This window comes from Leptonychotes weddellii, chromosome 3 (genome assembly GCF_054177405.1).
Source record: "Leptonychotes weddellii isolate Sample4059 chromosome 3, ASM5417740v2, whole genome shotgun sequence".
Classification (NCBI taxonomy): Eukaryota; Metazoa; Chordata; class Mammalia; order Carnivora; family Phocidae; genus Leptonychotes; species Leptonychotes weddellii.
The window spans coordinates 635173-652211 of NC_138371.1; the positions used below are offsets into that span (position 1 = coordinate 635173).

The 17039-nt window shown below is 51.4% G+C and overlaps 2 protein-coding genes across 8 annotated transcripts in view; one reads left to right on the forward strand and one right to left on the reverse strand.

Moving 5' to 3' along the window:
• Positions 1–16992, forward strand: part of LOC102748818 (sushi, nidogen and EGF-like domain-containing protein 1) — a 60235-nt gene extending 43243 nt beyond the window's left edge. Inside the window, exons 12-21 of one of the 7 annotated variants that reach the window (XM_081813237.1) lie at positions 1007–1123; positions 1311–1427; positions 1612–1725; positions 2003–2176; positions 11710–11823; positions 12151–12264; positions 13219–13332; positions 13701–13997; positions 15467–15650; positions 15862–16992. In XM_081813237.1, the coding sequence (XP_081669363.1) occupies positions 1007–1123; positions 1311–1427; positions 1612–1725; positions 2003–2176; positions 11710–11823; positions 12151–12264; positions 13219–13332; positions 13701–13997; positions 15467–15650; positions 15862–15883 (1367 nt within the window). In that variant the 3' untranslated portion in view covers positions 15884–16992. Of the gene's footprint in view, positions 1–1006; positions 1124–1310; positions 1428–1611; positions 1726–2002; positions 2177–11709; positions 11824–12150; positions 12265–13218; positions 13333–13700; positions 13998–15466 lie in introns of those variants that run through there. The other 6 variants (XM_081813234.1, XM_081813232.1, XM_081813233.1 and 3 more) reach the window with 6 other exon arrangements.
• CROCC2 (ciliary rootlet coiled-coil, rootletin family member 2) overlaps positions 16163–17039 on the reverse strand; it is a 42679-nt gene continuing 41802 nt past the window's right edge. The window contains exon 20 of the mRNA XM_081815282.1: positions 16163–16315. Coding sequence (XP_081671408.1) covers positions 16163–16315 — 153 coding nt within the window. The remainder of the gene's footprint in view (positions 16316–17039) is intronic.

The following is a 17039-nucleotide window of genomic DNA, read 5'->3' on the forward strand; positions in this document are numbered from 1 at the left end:
CTAATTGAACTTGGAGAATGTTAGCGTTTCACAACATTTTTACACACTAGCGGATGTATTCTTCCGAGAGAGGGCGGCGCCACCGCTGCCCCGCCAGCGCCCACCCGGCCGGTGCCTTCCGGGCGCTCGGACGCCGCGCCCCTCGTCGGAGCCCACGGCCCACGGGTCCGGCTCCCGGAGCTCAGCCCCTGGGCCACACACACCCCTGGGCCTCTTGCTGCCCTCGCTGGTCCCGGGAACGGTGACCCTGAGGGCAGGTCCCTGCTAGTCTGACACACGGAACCCCCCAGCTTCAGCCACCCCTGCGGGAGGAGGAGGGTGTTTGCAAGGAGAAGCCCTCCGGCTTGGCTCTCTGCTCTCTGCAAGCGTGGCCGAGGTCCATCTCCAACAAAGGCATCCCAAAGTGGGGACACAGGGTGGCAGCTTTTGGGGGGGAGGGTGGGCGGAACTTGGACACGCAGCCTGTGAGGCCTGCAGGGTGTGGGGTGGTGGGGAGGGAAAGGCTGAGCTCCGCGGGCAGGCCCCCTTCCTGCTGCACCTCGCTCCCAAGAATGTCGAGGAAGCTGCGGATCTGAACTCCTCTGTGGGCCTCTGAAGGCGCCACTCCTCAGGGCGGAGGGGCAGCCCTACCACTGGATTTGTGCCTTTAAATACGTAGGTGCCTCAAGCAGCCCGGGAGCCCCTCAGGGCCCTGGGAGGGTGTTGGGACCCAGAGAAAATGCCCCGGTGCGACTAGAAGCACAGAAACCAAAAATCAGACCGCGGTGGATTCCAGCGTCCTGTCAGGGGCAGCTGCGCTCCCTGCCACGCGGGCCAGTTCTCCACCAGAAAGGGCCCAGTGGTCCCCAGGGCCTGGGACAGATAAGAGAGGATGGGTGGGCAGAGGGCTCCCAAGGGCCTGCGCCTTCTGGGCCCACAGATGTGAGTAGGGTGTCACGGGTGCTGCAGGGCTGGGAGGCTGGCCCTGTTCACCCGCTTCTGTCTCTCCCTACCCTTGTCCACACAGCCCGGCCACGCCTGTGCAGCTCGGGGCCCTGCCGGAACGGGGGCACGTGCAGGGAGGCGGGCAGCGAGTACCACTGCAGCTGCCCCTACCGCTTCACCGGGAGGCACTGCGAGATCGGTGCGGCCCCCTGCCAGCTGGAGTCAGCCTGGATCGGGGGAGCCAAGCCCCCACCCAGCCACCATGCGTCTGCTTGTCAGGAGAACCCCCTGAAGGCGCACCAGCTCTGGGATGTTGGCGATCAGGGGAGGGGCGCTGGGTGGTGGGTGCATGACACCTGACTCCCATAGGGGCCTTCTGTTTCCAGGGAAGCCGGACTCCTGTGCCTCGGGCCCCTGCCACAACGGCGGCACCTGCTTCCACTACATTGGCAAATACAAGTGTGACTGTCCCCCAGGCTTCTCTGGGCGGCACTGCGAGATAGGTAAGGTGGGCAGAGGCCAGTGGACTAGCCCAGCTGGGAGCAGCACAGCCAGGGCACCTGGGGGCCCCATCTGCTCCCAGTGGGCAGAGGTGCCCTGCTTTGGAGGAGTGGGAGGCAGAGCTCCCATGAAGCCTAGAGGTCTTTGGGGAGGACACAGCGATGATGACCCCCTCTGTCCTTGCAGCCCCCTCCCCCTGCTTCTGGAGCCCCTGCATGAACGGGGGTACCTGTGAGGACCTGGGCCCAGATTTCTCCTGCCGCTGCCGAGCAGGGTACATGGGACGCCGGTGCCAGGCGGGTGAGAGGGCTGCGGGTTGGGGTGGAAGGCATGGGATTTCTTCCTAATCCCGGAAGAGCAGAGCAGGGCCAGACAGGGAGCTGAGAGGAGGGAGGGGAAAGAAGGAGAGAACCTATGGGCAGCTACTCCTGGAAGTCAAGACACTTTCACCCTGGGAGGGCTGTGCAGGGCGCAGGGGTCCCAGGCCCTGCGGCCTGCTGGGGCAGAGGGCAAAGCTGAGGGAGGGGCCTCAGGCAGGTGCCCCCCAGTGCAGGACAGGGCTTCTATGTCCTTACAGAGGTGGACTGTGGCCCCCCGGCGGAGGTGAAACATGCCACGCTGCGCTTCAACGGCACTCGGCTGGGCTCCGTGGCCCTGTACAAGTGTGACCAAGGCTACAGCCCGAGCTCCCCCAGCCACGTCCGCGTCTGCCAGCCGCAGGGTGTCTGGAGCGAACCTCCACAGTGCCACGGTGATCTGCAGGCCCTCCGGGGCAGGGAGGGCGGGCAGGCGGGCAGAGCCAGTGGGGTCCACACCCTCCTCCCCAGGGCCCCTCAGGGGAGCACAGGGACCACAATTCTGACCCTGGCCCTCCCCCACCTTCCCACAAAGTGAGGCCATGACCCTGTGGGGAAGGTGGTGAGGACTAGTGGCAGCTCCACTCTGGACTGTTCACTAAGGGCTTCCCTGTCCTCAGAGCAGGGCGTCCAACCCATATGCCCACCCTGCAGATGAAGCAGCTGAGGCCGGGAGGTAGCCCAAGGGTAGAGTACTCAAGAGGCAGATTAGGATTCAGGGCCCGTCTCCTGCTCCTGGCCCTGGCCCCACCCAGACCCATGGAAGCAGACCCTGCATTTGAACAAGGCCCCCTAGGACCCCCAGAGCCATCTGAGGAGTGCTGCTTCAGAGAGCGTTGCCTCAGGCTCCCACAGTGTGCCAGGGTGCATGGCCTGGAGGCAGGGCCCCCCGACTGATGCCCCTGCAGACACAGGGCCACTAACACAACTGCAGGTGTGTTGCATTAAGCCTAAGCATCCCTAACTCTGCTCATCAGAAAACCTGCGTGATGTTAACACATCTTTCACAAAACAAGGATTTTTTAAAGATTTTATTTATTTATTTGAGAGAGAGAGAGCACAAGAGGGGGTAGAGTCAGAGGGAGAAGCAGGCTCCCCGTGGAGCAGGGAGCCCGATGTGGGACTCGATCCCAGGACTCCGGGATCATGACCTGAGCCGAAGGCAGACGCTTAACCGACTGAGCACCCAGGTGCCCAAAACAAGGATTTTTAAACAAAGCAACTCAGGGGCCACGACAGCACCCAGAGACGGGTGGGGCACACAGTGCTGCTGTGTCCCAATGCTCTGCAAAGCCCGAGCTGGGAGGCCCCACGCAGGTGAAGAATTCTGGAAGACAGATGGGGGCTGCCTAGCGCCAAGTGTCTTTCCTGTCCTCCTATCTATCCAAGCCCAACCCTCTCCAAAGATAGTAACAATAAAGTCCAAACAACATAAACCATCGGGAGCGGAAGTATAGAAGGTGGACGAGCATATATATAAGCATGACAGGTATATGGAAGGAAACATGGCACTGGTCATAAGAAACAGGGTTGATAAATCATTTTTAACCAAAGAGAGTGGAAAAGAGGACTGAAAAACTATAATAGCTGAAATAACAGACACAATTTACAAATGGATACAGATGAAGGCTAAGTTAATGAGCTAAGAGACCAGTCTGAGGACTCATCCCACAGAGAAGCAGGGAGGTCTGTGTGAAGATGTAGGCACTGTGGAGGGTAGAAGTGCCAACACTGAGGTAACAGGAGTCCAAGACAAGAGAGAAATAAAAACACAATGAAATGTTGGAGCCACTATGGAGCTCAGTTCCCAGAATGACAGATGAACCACCACAGGCTGAAAGGGCCCAGAACATCAAACAGGAGAAAAGAGGAATATTAGCACATTATAGCAAAATTTAAGAATATCAGAGACAAACAGGAAAAAAATTCTTAAAGTATCTAGAGAAAAAAGGAACAAGAATCTTCAAAGGAACAATAATCCCATTGGCACCAGACTTCTCAACAGTGACATCAGATATAAGATAATTAAATGGTAGATTTTAAATACTCAGGAGATCCATTCAGTGAGCATGGAGACAGTCACAAAATGCCATCACTCTCACTGTAACATCAAGGAATCAGAGACCCTGTAAAATCATATCATTTAACCTATCAGATTGCTGAATATGGCTAGAAGTACAGATGAGCCCTTCCTGGGTGAGAAAGACTGATGACGGCTGTCATCCCAGGAGCAAATCCACTGTGGACAGAGCAATTTGAGGAGCTGGGGAAATCCAACTAAGCTTTCAATGATTATGTGAGCAAGCATGATGGGTTGGAATCAGGAGTCGCAAATGCAGAGCAAGTGCTCAGCACCCACCAGTTCTCCCCCACAGGATTTTTACTAAGTGCATGGGAAGCCAGTGGCTGGGCTGGAAAGCCAGTGGCTGGGCTGGAAAGCAGAGAGATTCATAGCCTCAAAAGGCTGAGATTCCCCAGTCCACCTGGAGGGAGAGGTCTGTTCCAACCCTCAAGAATCTAAAACCAATCATGAATTGGCACTAATGAGCCCTGCACACCAGGCCCAGCCCAGCTCACCTCCGGATGATATCAGAGATCAGCTGTTCAGGCTAGGTGTCTGACACAGACTAGAGCCTGGCCATCCTAGGGGTATGTATTTTCTACTTTGGTCTCTCTGTTCTTGTATACAGTATGTCTAAGAAGCAAGAAATTATGACATATAATCTCAAGAAGAAACAGTCAATAGAAACAGACATGCAGATGACCCGCATGTTTAAATTAGCACACAAGGACTTTAAGATAGCCATTATAAATGTTAAAGAGAAGCAAAATGAATGACAGAATAGAAAATTTGAGCAGAGGAAAGAAAACTTTTAAAAGTAACACAATAAAAAATACAACATGTGAAATGAAGAGTAAATTGGATAGGCTTACCAATAGAATGGATACCACAAAAGAAAAAGTCACAGAACTCAAGGACAAGTCAACAAAATTATTCAAACCAAAGATCAGAAAGAAGAAATGAATTATGATTTGTAAATGAATTTTTTTTAAATGGAACACAGGAAATCTGTGGGAAATATCAAACAAACAAGCACATAACTGGAGTCCCAGAAAGAGAGAGCAGAATAGGCAAAAGAAATATTTGAAGAGATAATGACTGAGTATTTTCTAAAAATGAAGAACTACATCAACCCACAAATCCAAGAAGCTCAGCAAATACCAAGCAAGATAAATACTGAAGTAAATAAACTTAAGACCTAAAAATTTTTATTCAAACTATTATTCAAATGTGAGACCATAATAAAAAATGCCCTTTGCAAACACAGCTTCAGAGACTTACCAAAAAAGGGTCTTTTTTTTTTTTGGAGATAGTATTCCAGTAGTAAGATAAACCTGGAATATTCTGTAAGCAGTAAGAGAAGGGAGGATTATCAAATATTGTAGGAAAGTCTGTCACTCTCTAAAAGGAGAGAGGAAAAAAGCAGAAAAAAGTGGCAGTTAAGATTATGATAGAAAAAAATGCAGACAAAGATGAATGAGCTAAATTCTCCAGGTAAAAGACAGATTGCCAGATTAATTACAAAACAAAACAAGCTAGGGACTCCTGAGTGGCTCAGTTGGTTAAGCATCCGACTCTTGGTTTTGGTTCAGTTTGTGATCTCAGGGTCGTAAGATTGAGCCCCACATCAGGCTCAGTGCTCAGCATAGAGTCTGCTTAAGATTCTCTCTTTACCTCTCCCTCTGCCCCCTCCCCTCTCTCTATAAAATAAATAAATAAATCTTTAAAAAACAAAAACAAAAACAAGCTATACTCTCCTATAAGAGATACTCCTAAATCATAAACTTAAAAAGACAAAGTAAAAATATGGAAAAAATATCAGGTGAATACAGATCAAAATAAAGCAGGTTTAGCTACACTATTATCAGCCAAAATAGACTCTAAGATGGAAAGCATCATTAAGGATGAGAGGCTCTCTTTCAATGATAATTGGTTCCAATTCACCAAGAAGATCATTATAAACATTCAAGCATCTAATATAATAGGGTCAATCATATAAAACAAAAATTAAGAGACTGCAGGAAGAAACTGACAGATTTACCATAATACTATGAAATTTTGAACCACCTCTCTCAATTCAGGTTAAGAGGCCCCCAAAAAAAATCACAAAAAGAAGATTCAAATAATACAACTAACAATTTGAACTAATTCATTCTCTGAACACACAGAAAAAATTAAGTTATTAAGGACAAGAAGATAAATTTTAAATTTCCATGTTTATATATTTTTAAAGATACTTTGAAATGGCTTATGGATCAAAGAAGAAATATGGACAGTGACAAAATTTTAAATGAATATTAATGATCATTTTCTATACAAAAACTTGTCTGATGCAGCAAAAGCAATGCTTCATGGGAACTTTAAGTACATAGTTAGAAAAGTTCAAAAATTGATGAACTAAATGTCAGAGTTCAGAAGTTAGGAAAAGAACAACAAATGATACAAAGAAAGTAGAAAGAAAAAGGCAATGCAAGTAAGAGCCATAATTAATGAAACATAAGTCAAAAGTACAGAGAAGAGAACACCAAAATTAGTTCTTTGAAAACCCTATGAAAATGAACAAACTTCTATCAACTGATCAAGAAAAACAAAGAGCACAAATAAAAATCCTTATAAATGAAAAAGGTGACATAGACACAGAGCAGAGATTAAAAAGATAATGAGAATACCATCAACTAGCCTATACAAGTAAATCTGAAACCTTAGGAGAAATGGACATAATATTCATAGAAAAATATAACTTACCAAAAATGACTCAAGGAAATTTAGAAAGCCTATATAATCCTATAAATGTCTAAAGGAATTGAAGGAGTACTTAAAGCATTTTCCCACAAAGAACTCCAGGATGTTATAGGTAAATTCTACCAAATTGCCAAGAAACAGATCATTGCAGCATTATACAGGTTCTTCCAGAGAGTAAAAAATAAAGAATATGCACCAACCTATTATGTGAGGCCAGTATAACCTTGATACCAACACCAGATATGGACAGTTGGAGAAAGTAAAATGATGGATCTGTTAAACATATGAACACAGATGCAGAAATTCAATAGTCTATAAAGACTATATATACCATTATCAAGATGGATTGTTGCAAGAATAGTTTGATATTAGGAAAACCTGCTATATTAACCAACTGAAGGAGAAAAAGCATGTAAGTATCTCAATAAATGCATAATAAGCATTTGACAAAATTTATACCCATTCGTGAAATAAATTCTTACCAAATAAGGAATAAAAAAGTATTTCCTTACCAGATAAAAATCACATCACACATGCACATACATGCACATACACACCTCTAATACCATGCAGTATAAAATATATAGGATTTGTTGGAGGAAAAACTTGAGAGATGTCGCAGAGCCCACATAACCCCCGAAGTGTGCATCATCCCACAGAAAGGTGTGCTTAGGCCAGGCATAGCCAGACGAGTTACACTATGTGTGGCCAAGCAATAGCACTTCACACATTATAGAGAAAGAAGTACAGGTTACATCAAGAGAGCTGTGGAACAGTGAGTCTCCTGATCCTTGTTATACAGAGGTAGGATCTGATATTCAAAACCTGTGCTTCTGTTGATCTGACTCAGTCATGCTGAGCTACCAACAGGGGCAAGGAAATTAGCTTCTGGGGCAGTTTTACTGTGCCTCTACTCAAACCTCAAATAAACATTATCCTAAATAGACATTCCTCTTAAAATTGGGGACAACAAAGGGAGCCTGGGTGGCTCAGTCGGTTAAGTGTCCAACTCTTGATTTCAGATAAGGTCATGATCTCAGGGTCGTGAGATCAAGCCCTGTCTCAGGCTCCACGCTGGGGCATGGAGCCTGCTCAAGATTCTCTCTCTCTCACTCTCCCTCTACACCCTCCCCACTTCTCTCTCTCCCTCTCAAAAAAAAAAAAAATGGAGACAAGGATGCCCACTGTCACTAAGCCTCATCAATATTATATTGGAAGTACTAGCCAATGCAATAAAGTAAGAAAAAGAAAATAAAATCATGAAAATATGAAGGTAGGGAGTAAGAATGTCAGTATTTGTTGTCTTTAATCTATAAGCAAACTTTAATCTATAAGCAGTATGGTTGTCTTCAATCTATAAGCAAACTACTGAAAATGATAGAAAATATAATATGTTTACTGGATATAGGTAATTATAACAAAATTGCATTTTAATATATCAACAACAATTAGAAAATGTAATTATAAAAGACATAGTCAGAGAAAATCAATGAAACCAAAAGCTGGTTCCTTATTGAAAAACCTCTAGTTAGACTGATCAAGAAATAAGAAAGAAAAATTAGCAACATCAGAATGAAAGAGGAGACATCAGTAAGGATCCTAACAAGCATTTAAAGGACAAGGAAGAGATACTGTGAGCAAGTTGAGGTCAGTATATCTGACAACTTAAAGAAAAGGGATAAATACCTTGAAAGACACAAATTACCAAAAATGACAGAAGAATAAATAGAAAATATGACTAGCCCCATACCTATTAAAGAATTTTAATATGTAATTAAAAACCTTTCTGCAAAGAAAATGGCAGGAATGGATTGCTTCACTGATGAATTCTATCAAACACTGAAGAAAAGAATACTAACCCTACACAAGCTTCTTCAGAGAATAAAGAAAGAAGAGCACTTGATTCATTTTGTGAAACCAGTATTGTCTTGATACCAAAACAAGACAGAGAGGTTATTTTTTTTTTTTAAAAAAATGAACTTAGGGGTGCCTGGGTGGCTCAGTGGGTTAAGCATCCAACTCTTGATCTCAGCTCAGGTCTTGATCTCAGGGTCGTGAGTTCAAGCCCTGCGTTGGGCTCCACACTGTGTGTGGAGCCTATGTAAAAAAAAGAAAAGGAAAAAAAATGAAATTACAGACTAATATTCCTCACGAACATGGACATGAAAATCCTAACAAAATATTACTAAATCAAACACATTGTTATATAAAAAGGATAATATATCATGACCAAGTGGGATTTATCTCAAGAATACAGATTGGTTTAATACTTGAAAATCAGTAAGTATAATTCACCATATTAGGATATGAAGGAGAAAACCATATGATCATTTCAACAGATGCAGAAAAATCATCTGAAAATATTCAACTACTATTTAAAACTCTTAATAAACTAAAAGTAGATAGAAGGGAATGTCTTTAACGTGATGAAGGGTATCCATGAAACAGCAACAGCTAACAAAGTACTTCAGGGTGAGAGGCGTACTGCTGTAATCAGTAATAAGGCAGTGTGTCCATTTCACTGATTCCTTCCTGCATTGTCCTGGAGGTCCCAGACAGGGCCACAGACAAGGAAAGGAAATAAAAGTCACATCTACTGGAAGAAAGATGACATGGTCATGCACATAGGAAATCCTAAGAGATTCTACAAGAAAAAGCTATAGAATAAATAAGCAAATTCAAGTGAGTCCCAGGACAGGGACAATATACAAAACCTTAATATTTTCACAGTCTACCAGTGAACACTTGGAAAATAATATAAAATGAACAATATTATATATAATAGCACCAAATATGATAAGTGTTTACAAATGTTAAATGAATTATAGACGTAAGTGTAAAAACTAAAACTATAAACTTCTAAAAAATCCTATGAGACAATCTTCACAACAGCTGGAATAAAATGGTTATGCATTTAATAAAATATTACATTGTCCTACTTTTCACCACACACAAGAATTCATTCCAGATTAAGGACTTAAATGTTTTTCTAAAACTATAAAATTTTATGTGGAAAATATAGGTATCTTTTTGGCCTTGGGATAAGGAAAGATTTCTTAAGCCACAAAAAAAGCCCTAACTATAAAAGAAAAAAAAAAAAAAAAAGGACAAATTTGACTATATAAGAATTAGAAACTTAAAATCATCAGCCCTAAGGAAGAAAGTGGGATATAAGCTACAAACCAGGAAAAGATATATATATGACTGGTTTCAAGAATATATAAAGAACTCTATGAATTAATAAGAAAAGAATCATCAACCTAGTAGGAAAATTGGCAAAACACACGGAGTACGCCTTTCATAGAAGAGGAGATAATAAAGCCGACAAAAATAAAGAGAAATATTATCAACAAAATGCAAATCAAAAGCACAGTGAGGTGCAGTCAGCTGACAGAACTGCAGAAGTCTAAGAAGCCATCTACTGGTGGTAATGTGGATGACCAGGATTTCTTACAAATTGCCAGAGGGAGTGTAAATTAATACAAACACTTTGAAAAGGGTTTGGTAACCTGCCTATCAATTTGACCAGGCATAGAAACTGTGTCCCAGAGATTCCAGTTCTACGTTTAAATCTAAGAAAATGGGCACATTTATACCAAGAGCTATGAAAGGAAATAGAAGCATTTTTTAAAATAACAAAAAGTCTAAAACCAACCCAAATGCCCACCACATAAGAATGGACAGAGTACGGTAGAATCCCGCCGTGGACTCTGTTACTGTCGCGTTCTCACAGAGACCTACAACAGCATGGAGATAGCTCATTAGTATCATTTTGAGTGAGAGAAGAGTACATGTATCACGATATCCTTTTAATAAAATTCATAAATAGCAAAAACAAAACCATACATTGTTTAGTTCATAACAATTAAAACCCTAAAGAGGCAAAGACATAACCCCAGAAATCCGCATCACAAGGGTGGGGAAGTGCATGTGCCCGGATGAGCCAGTGAGCATTCTAGCTCCTGGGTGTCTTATTCACTACCATTTATCTACTTTGTTACATTTTAAGCATTAAAATTAAACTTTTCTAAATTGAAGATTTTGAATTCCGGAGCACCGCTCCCAGTTTAAAATAAAAAACAAGCCTGTGGCAAATACTCTAAAGTGAAGGCCTCGTCCCCAAATGTAGTGATTTCATACATGGTGGCTGTGAATGGGGAATTGGCAAGATGGGGCCTGGCCACCTGGCAGCCGCTGGAGTGAAGTCCTCAAGGTCATGATGAGCATCCCCCGTCCTGGGGCCCACTGCCCACCTCTTCCTCTCCAAGGTGTTTCGGGCCTCTCCAAGCACTGAGGGGTGCTGGACAATTCTGTCCGGCTCCTCAGAACAAAGCTAATTTATGTCCATCTTATTTGGCTTCAAGCCACTGCTTCCAATCACAACACCGCTTTATTCTTGGGGTCCCTCCTGGTGCCCGTGCACCTGGGCTCCCCTCTCGGAAGCTGGAGAGTGCGGATCCCAGCCTCCCAGCCGTGCCTGCAGGGGGGCTCCTGCCTCACAGGGCACAAAGGAGGGTAAGACTGCAGGGCGCAGCTCCACCCCCTCCCCGCCTCCCCCAGGCTGCCTGGCCCAGCACTGCCTGCTCTCTGACTCCCGCCTCTCTTTGTAAACATCTCATCCTCCACCTCCTGGGGGAGCAAGCTGACCTTGACGTCCTCTCGCCTTCTGCAGCCTCTGCCCCAGCGGTAGAGGAGGTGGGGTGGAGAGAGTCACACCCTGCCTCTGGGCCTGTGCTCCAAGCCGGCAGAGGGAGGGGAGGCCTGCGGGGTACACTGGTGGATGAGCCTGTACCCCTCACACCTGGGTAGGGCTCTAAGCCCTGAGACAGAGACACTGCTCCAGGGAGGGCCAGGCCCAGGATGTGTCCAGGCCCCTGAGAAGCCTGGGCAGTGAAATGCTGAAGTGACTTGGGGGTAGGGCCTTTGTTGGGCAGACAGCGGAGAGGGGGGGCATCAGGCTAAAGCCTCAGCACACATGTGAAATCCGGGGGCTGTGGAGGCCCCTGGAGGTCCGCGTAGAGCCCACGCAGGGCCGTGCAGTCCTGTGTAGGGCCGTGTAGGGCCTGCGTCCCACCTAGATGGAACCTGCATAGGGCCTTGCAGCCTCCTGTCCTGTCTCTGCAGAGACAGACGAGTGCCAAGCGCAGCCATGCCATAACGGGGGCTCCTGCAGGGACCTCCTGGGGGCCTTTGTCTGCCAGTGCCCTGCAGGCTTCACTGGAGTCCACTGCGAGACAGGTAGGGGCTGGGCCCGGCGGGGTCCCCTGAGCGGCTGGGCCCTCACCCACATTCGAGATGCCCTGGACATCCTGGACAAACCTATTCTCAACAAGCGTAGACCCTGGGCCACTCGGAGAGCAGAGGGACATGGCTGGGCCCCTGGCCCCAGGGTGGGGGGGGGAGGCACCCCAGGAAGGGAGCTCCGAGGCTGAGGGGGATTTCCCCAGCAACCCCCCCCCCACCCGGCATCTCTCCTCGATCCCCCTTCCCTTCTTCCCGCTGTCCTCTCCTCCCTCCCCCAGACACCCCCTGGCGGCTCTGGCCGACTCTCTGGGTGTTCTCCAGAGGTGGATGGCTGCCACTCCAGCCCCTGCCAGCACGGAGGCCGATGTGAGAACGATGGCGGGGCCTACCTGTGCGTCTGCCCAGAGGGCTTCTTCGGCTACCACTGTGAGACAGGTAGGGAGGCAGGGGCCAAGCCCCCACTCCTCCAGAGGCCCTGTCCTCTGGCCTCTGCTGGGTCCCCTGATGCCAGCTACCCGCCTCCTGCACTTGCCCCTCCAATGGCCCCCCTCACTCCCAGAGACAGGCTGGCCCCGTGGACGGGCGGAGCTCACCTCTCCTTACACCTGGGAACTCTCCGCACATTTTCCTCCTTTATAGGACTTGCCACTCTCTGCAACTGTCTCTTCAATTTGCTGGTCTCAGCTCTCCTCCTAGGATGGGTGTGTCCCAGGGGCACGTCCTGTCCTAGCCCCCAGGCTGGGCTTGGCTGGCAGCAGGCCGCTGGGTGGGGTGCACAGGGCCGCAGGGCAGTGAAGGCTGAACTGGGCGGGGGGAGGGCGAAGGCCTAGGGCCCAGGGACTGTGGGGCCTGGGAGCCCGGGCATAAGCACCCTGGGGGCCGCTTGTGGCCAGGGAGTCTCACTGCACAAGCTTGGGGTGGGTGAGGGCACACCCGGAGGACCAAGGTTAGTGGCCGCGACAGTGATAAGGGGGCTCCCGTGGCTTCAGTGGGAACCTGCGGGCCCTGGCCCTGGCCTAGGGAACTCAGGTCCCCTGGGTGCCCACAGCCCCGGGGCAGAGGGAGGCTGCCCTGGCTGCCAGGTTCTCCCCAGGAGGGGCAGCACTGTGCTCGCCCCACCCTGAGTCGCCGCCCACCAGGCTACTTGGGCTTGGAGCGGCGGTGGGATGACCCGGCTCTGTCTCTGAGCCAGCCTCTCGGTGAGAGCTCTCCTGGAAAGCCCTGCGTTTCCCCCGCTTCACCTCCTCAAATCGCTGCCTGGGATGGCTCCACCCACATCCACCCCACAAACACGCCTACACAGGAAGGACCTGTTGCCCCCGAGAGCAGGGGTCCCTCTGGGGGAGCGGGTAAGGCCCCAGTGTTCACTGCTCCTTTCCTCTTCCCCAGTGAGTGACCCCTGCTTCTCCAGCCCCTGCGGGGGCCGCGGCTACTGCTTGGCCAGCAATGGGTCCCACAGCTGCACCTGCAAAGTGGGCTACACAGGCAAGGACTGTGCCAAAGGTGAGGTGGCAAAGGTGCCAGCATAGGCGGGCCCCCTCGTCCCCCAGAGGGCACAGACCCAAGCGCTGAGCACCCCCCAGGGCAGAGCGTCCAGTTTCCCAAGAAGCAGGGAGGGGTGTCCAGCGGCCCAGGAGGCGTAAATGCACTCACCTGAGCACACACACCTGAGAACCGCCAGGAGGCCCTGGCCAGAGACCAGGTGGACAGGGCCACTGTGGCAACAGGAGCTGGCTCCCCACCTGCAGTTGTTCACCTCCGCCGGGGGTGGCGGACCCGAGCCACCAGGTGAGACGTCTGGCTGGGGGCCAGGGCTTCCGCGGCTGACAGCTGACCACCCCCTTCCCTTGTTCTTGACGGGAACCCTGAAGAGCTCTTCCCACCAACGGCCCTCAAGGTGGAGCGAGTGGAAGAGAGTGGGGTCTCCATCTCCTGGCGCCCACCTGAAGGCCAGGCCGCCAGGCAGATGCTCGACGGCTACGCGGTCACCTACACCTCCTCGGACGGTGCCTACCGCCGCACGGACTTTGTGGACCGGAGCCGCTCCTCGCACCAGCTGCGGGCCCTCGCGGCCGGCAGAGCCTACAACATCTCCGTGTTCTCGGTCAAGCGCAACGCCAACAACAAGAACGACATCAGCAGGCCGGTGCTGCTGCTCGCCCGCACACGTGAGTGCCCACCTGGGTGTGTCTGTGGCCACCGGAGAGGCACACTGGCCAGGGGCCCCAGGGCACCGGGGCTTAGGAGTGAGGCCCGGGGGAGGGGGGGCTCCCCGAGAAGGCACCTGCCAGGGGCCAGCCCACGTTGGGGGTGCTGAGGGGACAGGCCAGGGGCCCAGGAGGTCACCCCAACACGCTGAGGGGGTGGGGAAGGAGCCTGCTGGTGGCAGTTCTAGAGAAGGGGGCCGGCAGGGAGGGGCCTCTGGGGGGACAGCTGCGCAGGACGGGGAAGCATAGTCTAGGGAGGCCTTGGGGCCTTACCTGGCTCGTCTGCTTCTGGGATCTACAGGGGACGGCCCAGTCCTCCACGGGGAGGAACCAATGGTGGGCAGAGGCCAGGGGACCGCAGGAGACTGTGGGAGGGGGTGCTAGAGGCTGGAGGAAGGAGCACGGACGGGGCAGTGGTCCCCTAGGCGGCACAGAGGGCCCATGAGGGCAGCTGGTAGGGGTTCAGAGTGTGGCCAGCACACAAGGGGGTCTGCTCCCACCATACCAGGTGCTGGCACAGGTCAAAGCAGGCAGGCAGGGCCGGCCCCAGGAGCACTGTGAAGCCAAACAGCCAGGACCCACCAGTGGGGACTCAGGCTGGGGAAGGAGGGAGGCGAGAATGCTCAGAGGCACGGACAGGAATTTTGTGGGAGGAGGAAGGTGCCCAGGTGTCACCTGCCAGCCCAAACCAGACACTGACCCTGAGGACATTGAGGGCCAAGTGAGGGATGAGATGAGAAACTCAGGACAGGTGTGTGGTGGGGAAGGCCAGCCAAGAGGCACTGAGAATGCACCTGGGCCAGCAGGAGGACCTGAGTGAGCTTGTGGGGCAGAGTGGGCTCAGCCTGAGCTTGGCTTTAGGAAGAAATGGCATCCCTACCCCTCCACCGACAGAGTGAGAGTGGGGTCTCCCCAGGAGACCAGGGTGGGCAGGAGGGACCGCTGCCCAACAGACTGGGCACCTCACTGTCAGGAGACAAGAGCTCCCCTCCTGGCCCCTGTGGTTCAACCAGGCCCTTCCCCAAGGTAGTCCAGGATTTTCCCAGCTTCCATCCTTGGTAGGCCCCAGCATCGCCCAAATGTTCACTGTCAGTGCAGCCAAAACGGCCAGGGAAAAGAAAAAGGAGGTCCCACGGTCCGTGTGTCCCAAGGGCCCCGCCCCACTGCCTGGCATGTCTAAATAGGCAAGACCCCAGGCCTCTGGTGGAGCTGCCTCACGCCCCACCCCAGGCAGGAGCCTGTCCGATTGACCCTAGTCCCACTGTGGCTGAAGGCCACACCAGCAAGCCCAGGTGGGCCGGCACCTCACTTGGGCCCCTCTCGGTGACCCCCCAGCACACTTCCCGAGCCCTGTCTCATTGTCTCAAGCCCCTGCCTTCCCCTGGAGCGAGGAGGTGCCAGCATCAGCTGAGGGGCCTATTGCCCCCCAGGACCCCGCCCGGTTGAGGGCCTTGAGGTCACCAACGTGACAGCCAGCACCATCTCAGTGCGGTGGGCTCTGCACAGGATCCGCCACGCCACCGTCAGCAGCGTCCGCGTGTCCATCCGGCATCCTGAGGCCCAGGAGGACCAGTCCACCGATACGGACAAGAGTGTGGACAGGTTCACGTTCGGGTGAGAGCAAGGGCCGGCCTTCGCTTCCCCCGGGGCTCTGGGGCTTCCTCCTTTCTCCCTCTGTGCCCCTCCCCTGCCACTCCCCACCTGCCCTGCCCGCCTTGAGAAGCAGGAGTGTGTGCACCTCCCGTGCTGCCCAAGCACCTGCTCAGCTCTGACAGGCTGAGCCCGCCTTTGTCCCAGGCCTCAGCCCTGCCGTGTCCTGTCACAGGTGCTGCCAGACAGGTGTCTGAAAGGGCCCTGGCAAAGTAGGGAACGCTCTAAAACTCGGGGGGTCGTGCCCCCTGCACAATGAGACCGAGCCACCCAGAGAGCGGCACGGAGCTGTCCTAGCCTGAGTCACACAGGCCCCTCTGAAAGGGAGACACAGGGCACCCCTACACTTGCCTTACATTTTTATATTGTTCAAATCGTATGTTAGGACCTTAAGCTAGGCATATAAACGTCTTATGCTTAATTATTACAAATCAAATACACACAAAACTACAAAGTAAATACAACTCACAAGAACATCAGTCATTCAGACTGGCTGAGGACTGAAGTAAAAGCTGGAACGGCCCCACAGTGAAGGCCCAGACCACGGCCTCGGCCCGCTCCGGTCCGTGATGGGCCCCTCGGGGTGGTTCGCCAGCCAGGGAAGCGTCTGACACCTGCTGGGAGCAGTGCTGGAAGACGGGCGGGTGGGGAGAAGACCGGCTGGGGTCCCTGTGCCTGCAGAGCGAACACAGCTCCAGCTGAAGAGACCCCCACCGAGTCAGCTGCACCTCTGACGCAGCAGACGCCAGGTCGCTCTGTGGGGACAGAGCAGCAGCACCCCGCCCAGAGCCGCCACAGGCCGTGGCCGTGCAGAGGGGTGCCTGGAGGGGGGCAGGGGTCGGGGGCAGGCAGGCCAGGCCAGGCGGGGAACACGTCCCGTCCGCATCCCTGAGCCGCCCACACGGCTGCGCATTTCTGGTCGGCGGACTCACCAAGACCCTATTTTGCTTGCCTGCTGTGCTGGAAACAAGACTCTGCTTTGTGTTTTAAGTGTTGCTGTGACCTTTCTTGATTGATGTCCTGCCCAATTCTAAGGACTGGTGTGACAAAAACACACGTGGGACGCTGGGTGGGCACTTGGTGACTGAGTCAGGGTCGCCAGGACCACCCGGCCCGGTGACTCACTAGGGCCCCCCCAGACTCAGCAGAGGCCATGCCCCCAGCTGGGATTCACAACAGAGACATGGTGCAACGCACAGGAAGGGAGAAGTCGGGGGACCAGGGCTGAGCTTCCGGGGCCCCTCCCCCTGGAGTTACACAGGCCACCACCAGGCGTGACGACATGTGAGGTGCTGTCTTCAGGGGAGCCCGGGAGAGACGCAGCGTCCAGGGTTTTTATCGGGGGCTGGGCCC